This window comes from Arvicanthis niloticus, chromosome 25 (genome assembly GCF_011762505.2).
Source record: "Arvicanthis niloticus isolate mArvNil1 chromosome 25, mArvNil1.pat.X, whole genome shotgun sequence".
Lineage (NCBI taxonomy): Eukaryota > Metazoa > Chordata > Mammalia > Rodentia > Muridae > Arvicanthis > Arvicanthis niloticus.
Window position 1 is genome coordinate 35,753,421 of NC_133433.1, and position 21,675 is coordinate 35,775,095.

The window sequence follows — 21,675 nt, forward strand, 5'->3', positions numbered from 1 at the left end:
AACTTTGATTGTGTAAGAATATAGTTGAGTAATAAGATAACTTTGCAGCATGTGCAAACTCTGGGGATCAATCCTCAGAATTAAAAACTATGTATGTGGTTAAAGAGAACACAGAGGTTAGTGGTTGGATGTGGGATTATGGGGACATTGAAAGCATTCACACCAAGTTGATCCCTTCCAAAGATTTCCAAGTGTTTCCTGTTTTTATTATTGGGTAAGTATTTGAAAATGAACATCTGAACACTGAGTTTTGCTTTAGAACTGTTACTTGATGTATGGAAGGATGGCTCATTTGGAAGAATTAGGTAAAAGAAGGTTAAAGTAGGCTAGTGAGATGCCTCGGGGAGAGGAGTTGCTTGTGCACAGAACCTGGGTAAGTTTTAAAAAAAAAAAAAAAAAAAAAAAAAAAGGCCAATTACCAGAAGTTGTCCCCTGACTTCAACATGTGTGCCACGACATGACCACATGCATGCACATAGAAAATGAACATTTTTTTTAAAAAGGTTAAGCTATATGATTCTTATTTGAGAGGCTGTCTGGCAGTGCTGTTGATTTAGGATAGGACATGTAAGTGACTGCAGTTGGGTTGGAAGTGAGTTCTACTTTGGACAGAGTAAACTTGTGTGTTCAGTGCTTCCAGAAGGAGAAATATGAAGTTCAAGCTTGAGTTTGAGACTGAAAAAAAGTATTTGTTAATCACAGACTATAACTTAAATCATGAGTGTAGATGAGACTGTTTAATAAGAAAGTGTAGATTAAGAAGAGCTAAAAATAAAATGTTGAATTCTGAGAAGCCATCAGAACAGTTTTTACAAAGGAGTCCGAGGGATGCAAACTATAGACATGATATCACAGCAATCAAAGGACAAGTGAAACTGAATGTTATGTGTGCTGGTTTGAACATGCTTGGCCCATGGGAAGTGGCACTATTAGGAGCTGTGGCCTTGTTGGAGGAAGTGTGTCACTGTGGGTATGGGCTTTGAGACATTCCTCCTGGCTGCCTGGAAGACAGTTCCCTCCTTTCTGCCTTTGGATCAAGATGTAGAACTCTTAGCTCCTTCTCCAGCACCATGTCTGCTTGGATGCTGCTGTGCTTGTTGCTTTAATGATAATGGACTGGACTGCTGAACCTGTAAGCTAGCCCCAATTAAATGTCCTTATAAGAGTTGCCTTGCTCATGGTGTCTCTTCATAGCTATGGAAACCCTAACTAAGACACTATACGAACTTCAAGTAAAATGAAGAGTATCTCATTTTTTTTTTTTTTTTTTTTTTTTACAAACATCCAGATTGATAGGATTTTGGCCACAGATGCAACAGTATGTTGGTGTTAGTAAAGTCAGAGTGCTAGAGGCTGTAAGTTTGATGGGAATTGAGGTCAAGATTCTTGTAGAAGACAGAGGCGGCATAGACAGGGTCGACTAAGATGCAATTCATAGGCTACTTACAACTTTTTAGAGCACTTACTTCCTGTCTTGTTTTGGATATGCTTGGTGTGTCCCTCAAGGTTTCATTCATGGGGGTTTGGTCCTTCCAGTAGCTGTACTGGAAGTTGAGTTCTTGTGGAAGTCTTTAGATCATTGTGCCATGTCCTCATAAGTACTTCTGGGACTCTTGTCTTCTGCTTTCTGTTTTTGATGTGATATTCTCTTGCTCCTATCCTTGGCATCTTGACCCTCTCTCTACAGTTAGGTTAATACTGTGGGCCAAGTCAATGTTGCACTCTCCAGCATGATCTTGGATTCTGAAGTTCTAGAACTTTTAGCCAAATAAACCTTAGGCATTTCATCACAGCTACAGAAGATGGGCCGAATACAGACTTCTGACTGCAGAGAAGAAATAGAAGGTCTCTTGCTGAACTTGGAGCTCATCAATTTCTCTACACTGGCTGGCTAACAAGCCCCAAGGATCCTCTGTCTCCACCTCTCCAGCATGGCAATTACAGGATTACAGGTCTGCACTGCTGTGTTTGGCATTTTGCTTGAGTGCTGGGATCCAAACTCAAGTTCTGAGGCTTACACAAGAAACTTTTTACTGAGGCAGTTCCCAGCCCCTTCAATATTAAAAAAACAAAAACTAAAACCCCAAAACCACATCTACTTATTTTTTTGTTTGTGTGTGTATATGCACCTTACTATGCCGACTCATACCTGTGTGGAAGTCAGAGGACAACTTCTCCTTCTCCATGGGTTCCAGGATCACTTACATCATCAAGCTTGGAGGGAAGCACTCTTAGCTGGTGAGTTATCTGGCTAGTATGTTCCCATGTATTTTTTTGCAGTATAAAAAACCAGTCATGAACTTGTGTTCATGTATGAAAAGAAGTTAGGGCCTTGGCTTAAAGAATTGATGTGCCAACACTACATTGCCCCTTCAAAGCGAGGCTTCCAACATGAGAACCACTTGTCCTGTCACATGAGTGTATGTGCTGCTTCTTTTCCATCCCTACCCTGAATGTTGTTGTCATCTATTTTATCAGAGGCAATATTTCTTATTCCTTTTCAGCTTTGTCATCTCTACAGATTGCATGTCTAGGTGTTTCCACAGGGAACAGAGAATTTTAGAAATTCGCTGGTTGGCAAGTTATTTCTGCTTCAAATGTTGAGATCTTCTCTCCTGGCCTGGAGTTCCTGTCTTTTATTTAGAACTGGGTAGTAGGATTATTTGTTGTAAATATGGGCCAAAGTATGAACACTGTGAAAGAACAATTTTTAAAGATTTGAAAGCATGATTTTTATAACTACAGATCAAAATGTTAAAAATGAATTAATTTTTTATTGGTGCAATAGCAAGTTACCACAAATGTGTAACTCAAAACAGCACGAATCTCTTATCCTGTGGCTCTGAAGGCCAGAAGTGAGAAAACGATCCCACTGAGCTAAAAGCAAGGAGCTAGGAGGGCTACATTCTTTTTTCTAAGTTCTGGGAGAAAATTTGTTTTCTTTCCTTTTCTGGCTTCCAGAAGATGCCTGAATTCCTTGTTTCATGAGCTTTTCCTGTACTTTTACAGCCAGTGGTGTAATATCTACTCTCTCTTCTGCTTTCCTCTTTTACTCTTTAAGTGACTTATGATTAGTGCCTCGGGACTAACAGACAATAGTCTCTCCACTCAAGATCTTCTATGGAATCGTTCCTGCAAAGCCCTTTTACCGTGAAACATAATATGGTCACAGTTCTAGGGATCAGGACATGAATAGATTTGGGGAATTTTATCTATCCCCAAAATACAGAGTGAGGAGATATGGGTTGAAACAGGGATACTTAAAACATTTCTCTCTTGCAACTTTTTCTTGCAGTTCAATTGCTTTTATTTTTAAACTTAAAAGCTGAACTCAAAGAAATTCTGTAGCTGCTTGTGTTAGATGGCATGACATCTATTAATAATCTCCATCAAATTTTAAATGGCACTCTAAATATGGGGATTAGTAAAAATATTGGTAGTGGGGGAGTCAGGTGGGGGTAAACGTTTCTGTATCCAACCCAGTTCTTAGCTAGAGTGTTGTTTTCAGATGAAATATGTAATGTTTAATAATGTGTGTGATAAATATGTCTCGTCCTTTCTGTTGGAGAACATTTCTTCTAGCATTATCGATGCAGGAGCAGGCATAGAGATTGTATCATCTTTTTGCTGCAGTAATGAGATACCCAAGAGGCGTTAACAGTGTGGGGGTTACAGTCCATGGATTGGCCTTGTTTTTTGAGGACTGATGAAGCACATCACAGCAGGAGAACATGATAGGGAAGCTGCTTAAATCAGGAGCTAGGACAAAGGAGAGGAAAGGAAGGGGCCAGAATCCCATAGTCTCCTGAGGTATACACACCCAATAATCACCTCTCAAATGGTTCTACCATCTATCAACAGTGTTACTCTGAGAACAAACTTTTCACACATGGGCCCTTGGGGACATTTAAGGTCCATAGGGTATATATCACACCTGTGCTGCTTCTAGGGTTTTCAGTTATTTTTAGTATTTAACATCATCTTAAAAAATAAAAAAACCTTAACATATAATTTAACGTTCTTCTAAGAGTCAAATAATACAAGAGCAGTAAATAAACAGATAAAAATCTCCTCATGGAAATGGTTGTGCACACACACTTTTGTTAAAATAGTTTCATAGGTACTACATGAACCAAAGCTTTTCAAACTAGCAAATCTTGGGTGAACTTGGTCTTTCATCATACAGGATGGGAAGAAGGTGCAGCTAAGGCATTGGTGCATCTCCCTATGAAGGGATTTACTTAACAACCTCAAGAAAGGGAATTAGTAAAGTGTGTGTGTGTGTGTGTGAACAGTGAAGGAACAGTTTCTCACATACTATAAGCAGCTGCTCCGTAGGTGAACTATGAGTCCTGGTAAAGCATTTAAACATTATTTTTATAATAAAAATGTCCGCCAGGTATGGAAGAACATGTCTGCCATTCTAGGACTGGGAAGGCTGAGGTAATGGGAGGCCAGCCAAAAGGCCAGCATGACAACAACAAATTCTAGATAAATGAATAACAAATTTATCATGGAGTACGAATATAAAGATAGCTTGAAGAAATTTTCATTGGGAAAGCTTGATAGAAGCATTAATTGTCCAAACCATTTTCAGCTGTTGAGGAATAAAAACTAAGAAAGCTGTCCCTTCTTGGGTTTATGTTTGTTTATTTTTTTCAGATGAGAGTCTCATACTGTAGCTGCTTTGGAGTTCATTATGTAGTTTAGGCTGGGCTTGAACTCACAGCAATCCCCTGGCTCAGCTGGGATCAGAAGCCTGTGCTATCATGCCTGGCTTATGTTCAGTTTATGACAGACACACACACACACTCGCGACCAGTTTTGCCTGTAGTGCAGTGTCAGTGGAAGCCAGAAGAGGGCATCAGATTGCCTGGAACTGGAGTTAAAATCCACTGTTAGCTGCTATGTGGGCTGGGAATTGAAACCTGGAAAAGCTTTTAACCACTGAGCCATCTCTCCAGCCCCAGCTTTTTAAAATTAAAAATGAAGCAATTATAAATGCTTCCCAAAATGCTTAACCCACCTGCATCCCTATGAACAAGCAGAGAAGTTCTATTTGTTTCAGCACTGCATCTTTAGCTCTTTCTTTTAAAATGGATAATAGTACCTCACTACTACTAAATGTATGCATTTTTGTCATAGATATCATATATCATTGCATAACTCAGGAGACTCAGAACGCCTTTTGCCTCAGCCTTTTTAGTTTGGGGGTTACATTTCTGGCTTCTCTGAGGTTGAAAATCATATAACTGACAGATTGTTACATGTGCTTGTTACTTTTCTCCCCCTACTCCTTCTCTCCCACCTCCCCTTTCTTTTTGAGACAGAATTTCTTTTTAGCTCAGGCTGGGCTAGACTTGAACTCCCAACTGCTGGATTACAAGTGTAAACCACCACATTCAGCTCACTTTTATATCTTTTTTTTTTTTTTGGCAAAATAATCTAGTCATCTTTTGTAGATTTTAATTGTTTTATTCCTCTCATTAAATTTTGAGAGTTAAAATGTCTGAATGTTATATTGTGTGTATGGGAGTGCATGTGAACATGTATGTGTACCATACTTCAGATCTGGAGACCAGAGGATGACAACGTTGGGTGTTGATCCTTGCCTTCCTCTTTGTGAGAGTGTAAAAGTACCGGGTGTTTCTGTCTACTCATGTTCTGAAATAATGACACAGGGACCTGGTATTTCAAGTACTATAGCTGGGCAGAGATTCATCTATTCTAACATTATTATGTTGCCTACTACACAGCCACATGACCCATTACTTGCCATCTTAGGCTTGCCCTGGCTGCTCCTCTCCATCTGCGTCCACGAGGTCATTCATTCTCTTCTCTCTCCAGCTCCACCTGGAACTCTCTCCAGCTCCACTGGGGATCCCCTCACTGGGATCGGAAGTCTTGACTTAACTCTCCTCCCAACTATAGGCTGATCAACTCTTTATTGACCAATCAGAGGTGACGGGGAACAATTTTTACACAAAAATCAAGACATATCAAGACAGAAAATGCTACAATAATAATAACAATGCCAACTAGATTGGCTGCAACCAGATCTCTGGGTACAGTAATCAGCATTTGAATACACAGCATACAAAACCATCCCTCAACAACAGAGTCTTTATCACAACATAAAGCAGTCCAGCTTGCCAGAGAACTTCCAAATCTTTCATCTTTTTATAGGGAGCTCTGGTCAGCTTTGGGTACATAACAATACCTTGTCTCAAAAAAATATTAATTTCTAAATTAGTCTCCATCTTTAGAAGTTACCAAGTAACCCAGAAAAGAAATAATTTAAAATCGTCTTTTACTTCGAGAAAAAATAAGTCTTTCTTTAAAAAAGTGACTGTGTTTAAAACATGGAGAGATGCAAAACACGGAGAGATGCATGCTCCTTAATCTTGCCTTACATAGGTCCTGGGGATCTGAACTCAGGTCCTCACGCTTGCATGGCAACTGCCTTACCCACTGAGCCATCTCCCCATCCCTAAATGCTTTAATTTGAAAGAAAACTCTCAAACCTATTTGATAGATTTGAGCTATTTAATGCAAATGGCTGTGAACTATTTTAATTTCCTACTTCATCTAGTTTATAAGATTTAAATAAATTTGTATTTTTTAGGTTTCTTAAACATACATTTTACAATAGCATACAAAGGTAATATCTATCTTTGGGAGAACGTTTTCCTATATAAAACAATGAGAATAAATTTTACTTAAAAATCTGACGCACTAAAAAGGTAGGTTGTTTGTATAAGGCTGATCATAACCTAAGCATATCAGTTTTGCTTCCTGTTAGACTAAAAATGGAATAATGTATACCCAAGAGTAAATACGGAAATTACGGCTTCCAAATGGCAATTGAAGACTAGGAGGAGGAGCATTCCATCATCTAGATTCGGGGAAGCTGAGGTAGATTATGAAGCAGCAAATCTGGGCTCCATAGTGAGTTCGAGGTCAGCTTGGGGTACATAACAACTCCGTGTCTCAAAAATATTAATTTCTAAATTAGTCTCTCTCTTTAAAAGTTACTATGGAACCCAGAAAATAATTTAAAGGTGCTTTTCCTTCCCAAAATCTATCTTGAGAAAACGGAAGTTCATTTTAGAAAAGAAAGTGTGTATCTACCTGATTGTATCGAATTGCAAACTCATCTTGATTTGTATTTGCACCTGTATCTCTGATTTGCAAAAGACGATGCGTACAGTTTCAAAATAGCAAAAATGTCAGTTTGTTACAATATTAATCTGTGGTTCAGCACTCTATGCAGTAGAGCATGGTGCCTTGCAAATTTGGGCTCTTCGCCGTGTCTAATCGTTACTGTAGTCAATAATCTTGTATGCTCCTTTAACCTTGTAATTGCTAATTGTTAAGAGAAGTTGCAACTGTAAGAAGCTCCCTCCCCTATGCAAGATTCCAGTTACTCCAGCTTTCAGGCGCACTTCCCAGACTCTGGGCTCCTCCGCTGTGCAGAGCATCCCGCCCCCTTTGTTGATGGAGTACCCATTCCCATTCCACGCAAGCTTCTAGATAACGTTACCCTTGTCACACGTTTATTCATCTTTGGGGAAAATAAGGGACACTACAACAGGGTCTTGGTCAATTTCCTTGTCATTTCTGCGTAGAACTAACTCACACATGCTTAAAAAAAAATAACGGCCGCGCAAATTTCCTGGCTAGAAGGTTAGGCAGAAGACCGCGCCCCTAAGTCTCGCTCACGGCCTGCGAAGCAGCGCTCGCAAGGTCCTCCCCTGCCCAGGACCCCGACTGTCCCCGCCCCAGAGGCTCGCACCCTTCGGGAGGTGGCGGCGGCTGGCTCGGCCCCGGCGCTCTTCCGGCTCACGCCCCGGAGCGCAGAAACTCGCCTTCCCAGCAACCTCCGCGCGGCCCACCGTGTAGCTCACACCGCGTTCCGGGTCCTGTCACCTCGGCCCGTGAACCGGCCTCGCGCCTCCCCCACCCCACCCCACCCCACCCCCACGGTTCCGCGGCGCTCCCGGAGTCCCGCGCGTTCCAGCCCTGGCTTCCAGCCGCGCCAGCCCCGCCAGCCCCGCCCTCCGCCGCGCGCGCGCTCGCCGCCCCGCCCCCGCCCCCTGCGCGCGGCCGCCCCAGCCAATGAGGTTCGGGGCCGCGTGCGCAGATTCAAACGGCGGCTCTTGAGAGAGGCTGGGCGCGAGATTCGGCGGTGCGGACAAAACCCTGCAGGAGGCTGCGAGTGCTGCAGAGCCGCTCGCTGCGGGGAGAGGGCGGGGGTCGGCGCCCGTGACGGAGCCGCGCAGGGCCGGCAGCTCCGAGGCGGAGGCGGAGGCGGCGGGAGGGGCGGGCGGAGGGCGGGAGCACGCCTCCTGACATGTCCAGGGCATCCCTGGCCGGGCCGGGCCGCGGCTAGGAGCAGCGGGTCTTGGTCCGCCCCTCTGTCCCTCAGTCGCGCCTGGCCCTGACCTGACCGGGCCTGCGTTCCGCTCTCGGCCACCTGAGGGAAGGAGCGGGGAAAGCGGCGGGTGGGTCTCGGAGAGGGAGCATTCGCCCCAGGCTGGAGAAGGCTGACCCGCGTCCCCGCCCAGCCCGCGCTTATGCGGTACTTGAAGGATGGCGAAGAGGTCGCGCAGGTGGGTGCCAGCCCCTTGGCCCCGGCCTAGCGGCCCTGTCCCGGCTCTTGCTCTCTGTCCTTTCCTGCTGGTCCCCACTCAGGCCCTCTCGGGCCTGGCCATAGGCTGTTTTCCTATTCGGTGTCCCACACCCGCATCGGCCGCGGTGGCCGGAGCGCATCCATCACTATTAGGCTCCATCATTATTAGACCGCTGTGTGGAGGACTCTTTTAAGAGATGCTCAGGTTGCTGCCTTGACGGATTCTCCCATAGCTCATGCCCAGACTCCTAACTTCTCACAGCCACTTACAGGGAGGTTTCTTGCCAGGTAAGTTTGTGCACTGTCAGGGGATACGCCATGCCAGGGGAAGTGGTTGTGTTTGCCTGGATGGCTTGAAATGGGGTTCTCTCCTCTGACTTATCCTGCCAAATCAAAACAGGATCTCCATGACAAACCTGGGCGGGCACTGTTCTGGGAAATCTTGAGAAGGGAACCTGCTAAATCTCCTATGTGCACACTGCTGTTCTGAACTTTTTTTCTTACTACCTTCTGCGGACATTGCTAAGTTATTGCCATCGAGTAAACTTGATCCTAAAACCAATGTGTTTTAGTTACTTTGTATCTCAAGTATTCACGTTTTATTCTGATTTGTATCTGTGTCGTAACAAGTAGGACACAGTGTTGTTGTTGAAAGATGTGCTAGAATGTCTTTATGCACCTAACTTTTATGCTGTTGTAATAGCTACTCCTAAATTGTGTGGCATAATTGGATAACAAAAATCTAGTGTCTCGATTTTCAGTATTAAGGAAACCTGAAAAGTATTTGGCAGAATTTCCAAATACTTCCATTTATCTAGATCTACATCCTCAAAATCTTAGAGTTGTATTCCCTGAGCTGAAATTTAGTACTGGGAGTCAACCAGTGCAGATTTTGATTTAAAATAACTATGCATAAAATACTTGGTTTTATTCAGTTATTAAGCATCTCCTGTACATAAGTTGGTTCTGCAGATAGCAACATAAATTTAATTATGACATAATTACTTTGTGTGTAATGGCTGCAGAATAGATTGAACATTCACGTGGAACAAGTGTGCATGCATACATCCACAGGTATACTAACTTGGTTCTGTTATTTTGGATTAGATAGTTGCAGGGCTTTTTTTTTTTTTTTTTTTTTTTTTTTTTTTTGCAGCACCTTTACTTCTACTCAGTAGAAACAGTAGTCCTTTTTCCTACAGTCGGGACAACCAAAACTGTCTTTACATGGTACCATATATCTTTGGGGGGATGGAAACAGGACCATGCAGGTAAGAACTGCTGATCTACAACTTCAAGGACGTAACATTCCCATCTTCAGAAAACGTGTAGATTTAAAAATAAGATTGTTGGAGTACTGTTTTAGGCTTTTTGAATTTTGAAGTCTTAACAATGCTTTTAAGTGATGCAAAGAGACAAGTGAATATGCAGTTATCTACTTAGAATCATTGTTAATCTCACTTGAAAAAGTATCTTGGCTAATTCTGTCATTGTCATTTAGTTAAAAGCTATTGCTAAACACTGATATATGAATGTCAGATTCTTTCAATTTTTTTGCCTTTTCATGTCACAGTTGACCTTGTTTCCTAATAGTAGGTTAAGGAGAAATGATTTAACAATTACTTATTGTAAATTATTTTGTTAACATATTGTGAGTACTGCTAAACATTCATTGTACTGCTGACTTTTATTTCTTGCCAGATGTGTAAGTTAATTGAGACAGTACAGAATGGTGTAAAAAGTTATAGGTCTGGAATAATTGTGCTGCAGTGAAACTACACTTCTCTGGAAGTGTGTAGACAGAGGATGTGCTGAGAGATCACCATCTCTGCTTTGTTTTTTTGGGTTTTCTTCAGTGAGTTCCATGTGCTGTTAAATTTCTTGTATATTTAAATATGATTTATATATTAGAAGATAATAGACTGTGAAATGTTGGAGGGTGAAATACCTTATTCATTGGGCTCTCTTTGGCTAAGAATCTTAGTATATATGAATTTAATATACAATACAGAAACAAAGATCTTCAGCATAAAAAAACCACTAATGTGAATGTAATGTTTTGCATAAGGATATAGGCATAAATATAGTAGACTTTTTCTATGTTATCTGGGAGAAAAAAAAGCCTGAAATACCTAAGAGCAGAAAATGTTTACCCCAAATATGAAACAACTGAATGATACTGTTTTTTTTTTTTTTTTTTTTTTTTTAGTTTTTTAATAGCTGCAGAGCTTGTCACTAAGATTTGCCTATAGAAAAAGGTTATATAGTATTGTGACTTAAAATTGTTTTATAATTTAATGGGGGTTTTAATGATACAATTTACAGCTAATTCTTATTAGGATATCTATTAACAGCATTCATTTGATTTTAAACATTTTATGTAAAAATAGGTAATTTTATTTCATACTTAAAAAAATTTTTTTTAATCTTTTTTTTTTTTTTTTTTTTGGTATGTGTGTGCTCATGCATGAATGCTTGTGTGCCTGCATACATGCAGTTGTGCCAGGGTGTGAAAGCTGAAAGGACAGTTATCTGGAATTAGTTCACTCCCGCTGCCGTGTCATCCTAAGGATCAAACCCAGGTTGACAGGCTTGGCAGCAAACACCTGCTGAGTCATCTTTCCTGCTGTAGTTTAGTTTTCAAAGCCAATTAAACCCTTAAAAATAAGTTCACAATAATTCTGAAGATATTTGTACTTAAGATGACCAATGATTGAGTTAAAATGATAAGATGAAAGCTAGGTTCTACATAGGAAGTTTTTTCCTTAGTGGTGTATGTGTGTTTGTGTGTGTGTAACAACTTTACCGTTGTTCCAGAAACATGAGTGGAAGTGAATGAATACAAAACTATAAGAAAGGACTTTTTTTTAGCCAGCTGTGTCTTTAACTAGCAATATTATTTTTGGGAAAGCAGATAAAATCTATTTCAGTTTTTGTTTGTTAATATAAGGGATTTGGATTTTTTAGTCTGTAAGGTAGCTTATAGTTTTAATCCAACTTTTTGAGGACTTTTGTGACCATCCTGTTTTGTTTAAAAATATACATTCTCTAAAAGAATTAGAAATATTGTCCATTGTTTTTGTTTATGGATAATTATATATATTTCTTTTAAGATTTCAGTGTTTGTAATATTAATGGTCCCGATTATCTGAAGTCAAACTTTGTTTTTCTCTGATAATGCTAGTTTGCACTCTAGAGGTGGAAGCCAATATTCACTATATGCAGTACAGCATATTAACCACTGGGTGGCCTGATTTCACTTTGTTAAATCAACTTGGTAAATGCTCATAAATTGAGTGCAGTTGAATTGAAAATAATTAAATATACAGTTGTCCTTATCTCAAGAAATAAAAGAGCGACTTTTTTTGAGACAGAGTCTCACTTTGTAGTACTGGATAGCCTTAAATTTACTGTCTCACTATGTAGCCTGGACTGGACTTGAATTTGTGAAAAATCCTCCAGACTCAGCCTCTCAAGTATTGGAATTACAGATATAAACCATTATGACCAGCCTTAGTTTTTTTTTTTTTTTTTTTTTTGTTATGGTAAATATTTGAGACTTGGGGAAAATTTGGATTAAAAATGTGATCAAATTGAGGCAGTTTTACTAGAAATTTTAAATTTTTTCTAATTTCAGACTAGAGGTTACTTTTTCAGTAAATTATATTTTTTCTTTGTTTAATTCATCTTTACTAGGTTGTCTGTTAGTCTGTATTTTTCCCAAATGTTTTTATCTTAAAAAATAAGTACAATTTGTGTATTGATTCTTAAGTAAAATTATGACTATTATATCCCTATTAGCTTATAATACCCCAACATGTTACAGATATTTTTGTTGTTTCATAATCATCTTTAGTACTTTTTTTTTTTTTTTGGTTTTTTGAGACAGGGTTTCTCTGTGCAGCCCTGGCTGTCCTGGAACTCACTCTGTAGACCAGGCTGGCCTCGAACTCAGAAATCCGCCTGCCTCTGCCTCCCAAGTGCTGGGATTAAAGGCGTGCGCCACCACCGCCCGGCTTTAGTACTTTATTTAACTATAGAACAGTTTTCATTGAAAATAATTTGCTTATGTGTTAAGAATTTATAGAATTAGCGTTTTTCTGGTCAGGTATGGTGATGTACATCTGTGATACTAGCTCTTGGAAGACAGGAAGGAGTTCATTAGTTCATGGGCAGCCTAGATTACATAGTGAATTTAAAACTACCTTGAAATACTTATGTATTATTTTAAAACCAAACAAAACCAAAAGGAAAACAACTAAGCCAGCAACACTAACTTAAAAAAAAAAAGAATATGTTTCTTAAATAAGAACAGTAACAGTGATTGTGGAAATCAAGCACTAGATTAGTGAGCTTTTGATTTGTAATTAGAGTAACATTTTATTACTTCTGCTGTTTTCTAGATTAATTACGTTAGAGTAGAAACAATTCATTTATTTAACTATATAAGTAGAAAGATCAAATTTAAGCCAGGCAGTGGTGGTGCACACCTTTAATTCCAGCACTTGGGAGACAGAGACAGGTGGATTTCTGAGTTCGAGGCCAGCCTGGTCTACATAGTGAGTTCCAGGACAGCCAGGACTACACAGAGAAACCCTGTCTCGAAAAACCAAAAAAAAAAAAAAAAAAAAAAAAAGTTCAAATTTATTAAATCATTACATATTATCAGCACTGATTTCTGCAATACAAAAATGTCCCCAATGCTATAAAACATTGAAAAATGATTAGATCTGTCTTGGTAGTTTCTAATAACTACTGTTGAGAGGTAGAATATTTTTATTGTTGAATAGTGAAAGAGGAACTTTAGCAAAGTTACACATGAAAATTAATCCTGTTCTCTTAAATTTTTTTATAGTTGTGTATGTGTGAATTGTGTATGTTTGTGTATGTGTGCATGTGCTGGAGCCAATGAACAGCCCTCAGGAGTCAGTTCTCTCCTTACCCAGTGTGGTCCTAGAGATCAAAACTTAGGTTGTTAGGCCTGCACAAGTGTCTCTGAATCATCTTGCTGGTCCAGACCCTTTCCCCTTCTCTCTAGTAAGCATCCTTAGGCATCTTCTCATTACAATTAGTGAAACTGATACATTTCTAGACTTCTTTGTTACATTACTAGAAATTGTCTCATGTTTTCAACAATCAAGTGTATATAGAACTAACTTAGGACTAGAGACATAGCTCCACTGTCTAGCTTGTCTTACATAAATGAAGGCTCTGCGGTCAGTGCTCATCTCTGAATGTAAACATCAAAACAAAAGACGCCCATGGACAAAAGTACCAAATGAAGAGGTAGATTAGTTAAATGCCAGGAAAGTCCCAGTGGTAGAGATGATGCTAAGATTCTACTCTAACGGTCCTTCTCTTACCCTCACTCACTCAACCCAGCTTCCTAAATGCTGAGTGGACTATATAGCTAACTCTCTGAAACGGATGACCATGTTAAGTGCAAAACAGAATACAACCTCATGTAGAAATAGGAATTTTTCACAAAGTATGCAGTCAAAAAGATAAAGACTTTAAAAATGAACAAGGTTTTAGAAAAATTACTCCTTGGTGATTAGTCTTTTTGATCAAAGTAACAAATTTGTAATTCATATCCTTAAAATATTTTGATAAAAACCTTAAGGTGGATTTTGCACAGATAAGATATGATGGGGTGTATTTGATTACTAAAGATCTATGTATGTACATTCCTAAATTAAAATTTGTTTTGGCATAGATATAACCTAATTAAAAAAAAATAGTTTTGAATGTGCTGTGACAGAAACTCCAGGGACCAGAGGGGCATGAGGACTAAGAAGTTGTGAGAAAAACACCTGACCATTTTTTGGAGGTGACAGGAAGTGGTAATGTTGTTGGGGCATTTCTAGGAAAGGTTAGGCCAGATTGTAGATATTCTCTATCAACCCTTGTGTACTGAATTAGCTTTAAAAGTTTGTTTTAGCAGGTTCTGCTTTTTAAAATTCTACCACTTGGAGGTACATTTGGATTTTAACAAAAATGTCTTCTTCCTCCTTCTATAGCAGTGGTTCTCAATCTTTCTAATGCTGTAACCCTTTTAATACATACCTCATGTTATGGTAACCCCACCCCCCCCCAAAAAAAAAAAAACATAATATTATTCTATTGCTACTTCATAGCTGTAATTTTGCTACTGTTGTGAATTGTAATGTAAATATCTGATATGTGACCCTGAGGGAGTCACAGCCCACAGTTTGAGAAACACTGTTCTAGAGGTTTTTTTTTTTTTTTTTCTTTTTCTTTTTTTCTTTTTTTCAGAGCTGAGGCAAGCGCTGTACCACTGAGCTAAATCCCCAGCCCCTATTTGGGAGTTTTTTGTTTGTTTTGTTTTTGTCTTTTCTTTCTTGTATATACTTTGAAATCACACTGGTATTGAGGAAGGCAGAAATTTTGGATAGGTTGAAATTTGAGTACACAAATTTTGGAGTATAAAGCAGTTAGAAGAGGAGAACGAATGAGGAAAGTCATTGGTTGATCTTACAGATATTTGAATGGCAGGCATTGTACTTGGTTTTGGGAGGTGAAAATAGTAACCTTGGTCTTTACACCATTGGACTTACTCTTTGATTGGGAAAGTTGGCAAATGTGACTAGCGTTAAGATAAGGAAGAGCAGATATCTATAAGCTACAGTATTGAGCTTTATCCTGTTAAACAGCATGCTTAGACATTTGAAACTACTAAACCTTGAAGCATCTCCTTGCTATTGCATGTTCTTGGTTAATTCCATATTTATGATAGTTGATGTTGGCTGCTAAATAGGTATTTTCTTTAATTAAACCTGTATGTTGGTTTGAGGCATATTTTGACAACAATATTAAGGGCTAGCAAATTATGTTACAATATAGGCATTATAGCTAAGAGATTAGAGGAGTTTGATGTTTTGTCTGCACAAATATGAAGAATTTCGGTCAAATGGATTTGACAAGTCAGAGGAAATTAGGGGTTCCTACATAGTGTGTATGTATGTGTGTATAAAATCTAAAGCTTGATTTTTGTAAGATTGAATTTGTTTATTGCATTTAGATATTAAAAGACATTTGTATATTGCACTAACTATGGCCAAATCTTCAGACTTGATATTTGGAATCAGAATGAATTTTTAGGAGCTAAATTTAGTAAGGCAAAAATAATTTTGAATACTATTAGACCATCTGTTTATATAATCACTTTTTCTTAAAGGTAGGTAATATATTCATCTTACAGTTGTGAGAAGTTGGTATGTTTAGGCTTATAAACTTGAACCTTGTTCTCATTTCAGAATGCACTTGAGGTTAGTCTTTGGTAACTTACAGTTTCTGCAGTTTTTAAATGTGTCCTATATATTAAAGTGGTTGAATAGTGAACTTTAGAAGTCAGCCATGCCATATTTGGTATGACTTTGGGAAAAAGTTACACTTCTAAGTCTAAGTTTTTTTGTTTTTTTGTTTTTTTTAACTCAGGGAAATGGCAAATAGTGGTAATACTCCTCTCTTACAGTTGTGGAGTTTGTTTTCTTTTAATAATTTATTTAAATTTTTTAAAGATAGGATCTCACTATGTAGCTACAGCTTGTCTGGGACTTCCTATTTAGACCAGACTGCCCTCAAACAGATATCCACCTGCTTCTTCCTGAGTGCTGGGATTAAAGACCTGTGCCATCATGCCTTATGAGGTTTTGTAAAAAAAAAAAAAAATTGTGTGTATGCGTGCACCATTTGTGTGTTTGGGAGGCCATGAAAGGGTATCAGGTCCCCCAGAATAGTCAGTTGTAAGCCACTCTGTGGGTACTGGGGACCCAAGCCAGGCAAGTGTGTTTAACCCCTGAAGGATCTCTCCAGCCTCTAGTGAAGTTTTATGAGGGACATTTTATACACTGTCACAATCTAGTGTTGTTTTCAGATGCTCACTACTCTGGCTTCTTAGTGTCATCTAACTCATTATCATGGAGGCTTCATTCTTTAAAATGTCCCTCCCTCTTTCCCTCCCTCCCTCTTTCCCTCCCTCCCTCCCTCCCCTTCCCTCCCTTCCTCCTTTCCTTCCTTCCTCCCCTCCTTCCCTCTATCCTTCCTTCTTTTCTTCCTTTTTTTAAAAATCCCATACAATTCAAACTCTGAACTTGTAACCCAACTTATTTTTGGAGATGGTGTTTCTCACTGAACCTTGCTTGCTGATTTGCCTTCCCCCAGTTGCCTTTACTCATCTTTTTCTTACAGGTCCTCTTCCTTTCCCCAAATAGTCTCTTTTTGCTTTCATTTCACATATATTCTGGTACCGCCTAATGTTCCCGTATGATAAATATTGAGACTGTTTGGTTTATTCTGAGCAGCTTCTTTAGGCATGCCTGCATATACAGACTCAGTGCTTATTAAATGATTTAAATGAAATTCTTTGCTTACAAATTACATTCTTTTGTAGTGAGGACGAGGATGATGACCTTCAATATGCTGATCATGATTATGAAGTACCTCAACAAAAAGGACTGAAAAAACTCTGGAACAGAGTAAAATGGACAAGAGATGAGGTAATTACCTGGCAAGATTTACTAGTCTCATATTTATCAATTAATAGTATTATAGTCATGAAAGAAATTATGAAAACAATGTGAGGGAAATTATCAACTTAGTTGTGCATTCTTTTTTAAAAAAATCAATGACATGAACAATTGTTTGGTTTTGGGATTGACTGAAACAGTATAATACTGGAGGAATTTGTGTAATAGTGACTTTAGTTCTTCTCAAAACAATTACCAGGTATGACTTAAGATGATGAGAATATCACATACATACCAGGGGTGGAGGAAATATTTCTAATTTTTATGACTCTCAATAGGATGACAAGTTAAAGAAGTTGGTTGAACAACATGGAACTGATGATTGGACTCTAATTGCTAGTCATCTTCAAGTGAGTGAAATGTCAAACTGTATTTCTGTAGCAACATGTCTTTATTTCAGGCATTAGTTTATATATTTTTCAGAAATGTGTCTGTATAGTTTAGGTTTCATTCCTTAAAACATCTGGTTAAATTATTTTCTGGTGTGTTTGTAGTTGTTTGCTAATGGTTTAGAAAGTAATTTTCTAATACAGGTTGAGTACCTCAAATCCAAAAATCTGAAATCTAAAGTGCTTCAAAATTTACAACTTTTACTGATACAGAGCCACAGTAGAATGTTTTATACTTGACTTAATGTAATAAATGACAGTAAAAATGCCAGGTGTGCTTAAAATGCTACTATTATTAGATTATGGGTATATGAAGCACAAATGAGTTTCATCTATAGACTTCTGTTCTATCCCCAAGATACATCATTTTATGTATATGTACATATTTCCAAATCTCCAAACTGAAATCAGAAACAATTTCACTCTCAAAAAATTTGGATAACTGCTGCTGCTTAACTTGTAAAGCATTTATCCAGGGGCCTAAAAGGGCTTTTACTATAAAACAAAAGTGGCATTAACTTTTGGTGGAACTTCACAAATATTTATGATAAGTGGTTTTATTTTTTAATTTTTGTATGTTGGAAATTGAACCTAGGCCTTGCAAACTCAGGCAAGCCTTTACTACTGGTCTGTGTCCTCAACTGTGATACATGCTAAAATAAGAATTTTACTATTAAAACATTTTAACAGTTAATGAATAAAATCAAGAAAAATTGTTAGGTTTATCATGTAATGCATATGTTTTTGAGTATTTTTATTGATTTTTTTTTTTTTTGAGATGAAGTCTTTCTATGTACTACTTGGTATCCATCCTGGAAGTCACTGTGTAAATCAGGCTGGCCCCAAACTCATAGATATCTGCTTGCCTTTTTCTCCTGAGTGACAGGATTAAAGTTGTGAAGTATCACACCTAGTTATTTATGTATTTATTATTTTACATTATGCTTGTTTATCATACCAATATTCACATATATTGTGAATATAATATGAAAAATGAAATATGAAAGTCCTTCTGTATGTACTCATTTGCTTCTTAGAGCATTGTGAGTTGTTAGATAAATTATCTATATTTTAAATTTCATTGTTGATTTCTTTTTAAAGATTTATTTATTTCATGTATGTGAGTACACTGTTGCTGTCTTCAGACACACCAGAAGAGGGCATCAGATCCCCATTACAGATGGTTGTGAACCACCATGTGGTTGCTGGGAATTGAACTCAGGACCTCTGAAAGAACAGTCAGTGCTCTTAACCGCTGAGCCATCTCTCCAGCCCCCTCATTGTTGATTTCTTTGATTTCAGAAACAGGGTTACCTGTAGTTTTATTTGTTTGTTTTTGGTTTTTCTTCATATAATCATAGTATCTCTCTGTATAACCTGAAAACTGAGAATCAAATAATTGGGGGAAAACAGATTATAGAATAGTTTAAATTGCCGGGTAGTGGTGGCACACTCCTTTAATCCCAGCACTTGGGAGGCAGAGGCAGGCGGATTTCTGAGTTCGAGGCCAGCCTAGTCTACAGAGTGAGTTCCAGGACAGCCAGGGCTACACAGAGAAACCCTGTCTCGAAAAACCAAAAAAAAAAAAAAAAAAAAAAAAAAAAAAAAAAAAAAAAAAAAAAGAATAATCTAAATTATATTCAAATGTCAACTCTGTTAATTTAGAGAAAATACTTCTTTGGCCTTCTGCTACTTGCTTCTATAGTATTTTGTAGTATTTTGAGAATTACAAATATAAAGAATGGCTGGCACAGTTCCTGACATTTAGCAGGTAGTCAGTAAAAGCAAACTAAATTAGAAGTTATGTATACTAGATTTATACTGGTATTAATATACAAGGTTACATGAAAGTTACTTTAAGGAAAGTAGTTGCTTTAAATGGATCAGCATTGATATATAGAAGCCATAATGAAGAAGCTCAAATTAAATAAAAGTAATGAAGTCTAGTGGTACAAAGGCATTAATAGAAGATGTTTCTATGCATCCATTATATATTTTTAGATAATCTATAGTCTTGCATATGAGCAGATAGTTTTATAAATTATAAATTGGTAACAAAATAGGTATTATCATTTATTGTTATCTTAGCAATACTTTGTAGATACTTGGTCATAAACATATAAAAACAAGGTTTCATTTATTTATCACTTTTGGAATTAAAGCTGTTTCATTTTCTGTGTGTGTGTGTGTGTATGTGTTACTAGGATTAAACCTGGGGCCTTGTGCATGCTAGTAGAGCATTCTACCCCAGAGCTGTATCCCCAGTTCATTTTTTAAAAAGTATCAATCTTTAACCTACTTAATTGAAGTATAATGTATATCATCTATAAAAATGTTTCATGTTTTATTGATAATTTGAAAGGCATAATTTATAAATATTACTGTTACTACCACATAGAGCCTAGTGATGCCTTTATGATTCTTTTAAACTTGTACAAGTTTTAGCTGATATGTTTAAAATCTTATATTCACTTCATATAGTTTATCCCTGTCATTTATTTCTCAATTCTGGATTAATATTTTATGGACTATGTCTTGCTGCTTGCTGTATTATAAGGATAGTATAGAGGTATATATCTTAGTTTCAAATACATTGTTTTAATTTGTAGTCTAAACCTATGATTAATTGAAAGAATAGAATTGGGATTTTAGGCATGTAAATAAACATTACATGTAAAAGTTTGATATTTAATATGTTGTTGATTCATATTTTGTTCATATGGGTATACTTAAATTTGGGTTAATTTACTCTCTGGGAGACATTTATTCAACAATAAAATTGTCTAAATTTTTTCAGAATCGTTCTGATTTTCAGTGCCAACATCGATGGCAGAAGGTTTTAAATCCAGAATTGATAAAGGGTCCTTGGACTAAAGAAGAAGATCAGAGGGTAACATATTCATATTCTTTTGAAATATTTTTCATTTATTTATTTGTGTGTATATGTTTGGGGACATGCATCCTTATATCACAGCTCACATGTGGAGGTCAAAGAATAATTTGTGGGAACTAGTTCTCTCCTTCCACCCACCATTTGGGTCTCTGGGATCAAACTCAGGTCATCAGGTTTAATGGCAAGTGCCCCTTGTTCATATTCTTTATGTTCACTCTACCATGGAGCCATTGCTTGCCCTTTGTTCATACTTACTGTACTGTTCATAATCACTGTACTGATTAGATTTATTTTATTAACATGGTGTAACACAAAGTGTGATGTGGGAGTGTATGCGAGGGTTGGAGGTAGACATACATGTACTGCATACATACATGAGGAGGCTGGAGGACTATTTTAGGTGGTGGTGTTTCTTTCTTTTTGGTTTTTTTTTTTTTTTTTTTTCAAGACAAGGTTTCTCAAGACAGGGTTTCTCTGTTAGCCCTGGCTGTCCTGGAGTTTATTCTGTAGACCAGGCTGGCCTTGAACTCAGAAATCCAGCTGCCTCTGCCTCCCAAGTGCTGGGATTGAAGGCATGAGCCACCACTGTCTGGCCAGGTGGTGCTGTTTCTGAAGACAGTATCATTTGCCATTTATTTTTAAGACATAGGGTCTCTCATTGGCCTTAAGCTTGCCAAGTAGGGGTGGGTTGGTGGGCCTGTGAGCATCATGGATCTGCCCTTCTACCCCCTATTGCTGAGAATGCAGGTATATGCCACTATGCCCAGCTTTTAAAAATGTTGTTTCTGGGTATGGAACTATGCCTGCTTGCAAGGAAAGCACTTTAATAACTGAACCATTTCCCCCAGCTCACATGCTAAGTTTGTTGACACTGTTCTTTATATTTAAAGATGCTATATGCATATGAATCAAATTGAATGTCTTGAAATGTAGCTTTTTCTCCCCTAGGGCAAGGATAAGTGAAACAACTAGTACAGTCCTTTTTGAGAGCTTCATTCACAAAAGGAAAAATACTTTAAAGTTCAGCTTAGCAACATTTAAGGCATAGTTTCCTGTCAAAATTTAATTAACATTAAACATTTTAATTTTATTTTCACACTTAATAACTTGATATGTAAGGAAATCACTCTAAATTTTCCTCTTGACCTTAAATGAGTCTCATGATTAGATAAATATTAGGACATCATGTTTCTAGAGGGTTTATAATAAAAA

The 21,675-nt window shown here is 37.9% G+C and overlaps 1 protein-coding gene across 3 annotated transcripts in view; it reads left to right on the forward strand.

Moving 5' to 3' along the window:
• The first annotated feature begins 8,440 nt into the window (after positions 1-8,440).
• Positions 8,441-21,675, forward strand: part of Mybl1 (MYB proto-oncogene like 1) — a 36,454-nt gene continuing 23,219 nt past the window's right edge. For all 3 annotated transcript variants that reach the window (XM_076924403.1, XM_076924404.1, XM_076924405.1), the window contains exons 1-4: positions 8,441-8,612; positions 17,046-17,151; positions 17,460-17,531; positions 20,368-20,460. In XM_076924403.1, the coding sequence (XP_076780518.1) occupies positions 8,593-8,612; positions 17,046-17,151; positions 17,460-17,531; positions 20,368-20,460 (291 nt within the window). In that variant the 5' untranslated portion in view covers positions 8,441-8,592. The remainder of the gene's footprint in view (positions 8,613-17,045; positions 17,152-17,459; positions 17,532-20,367; positions 20,461-21,675) is intronic.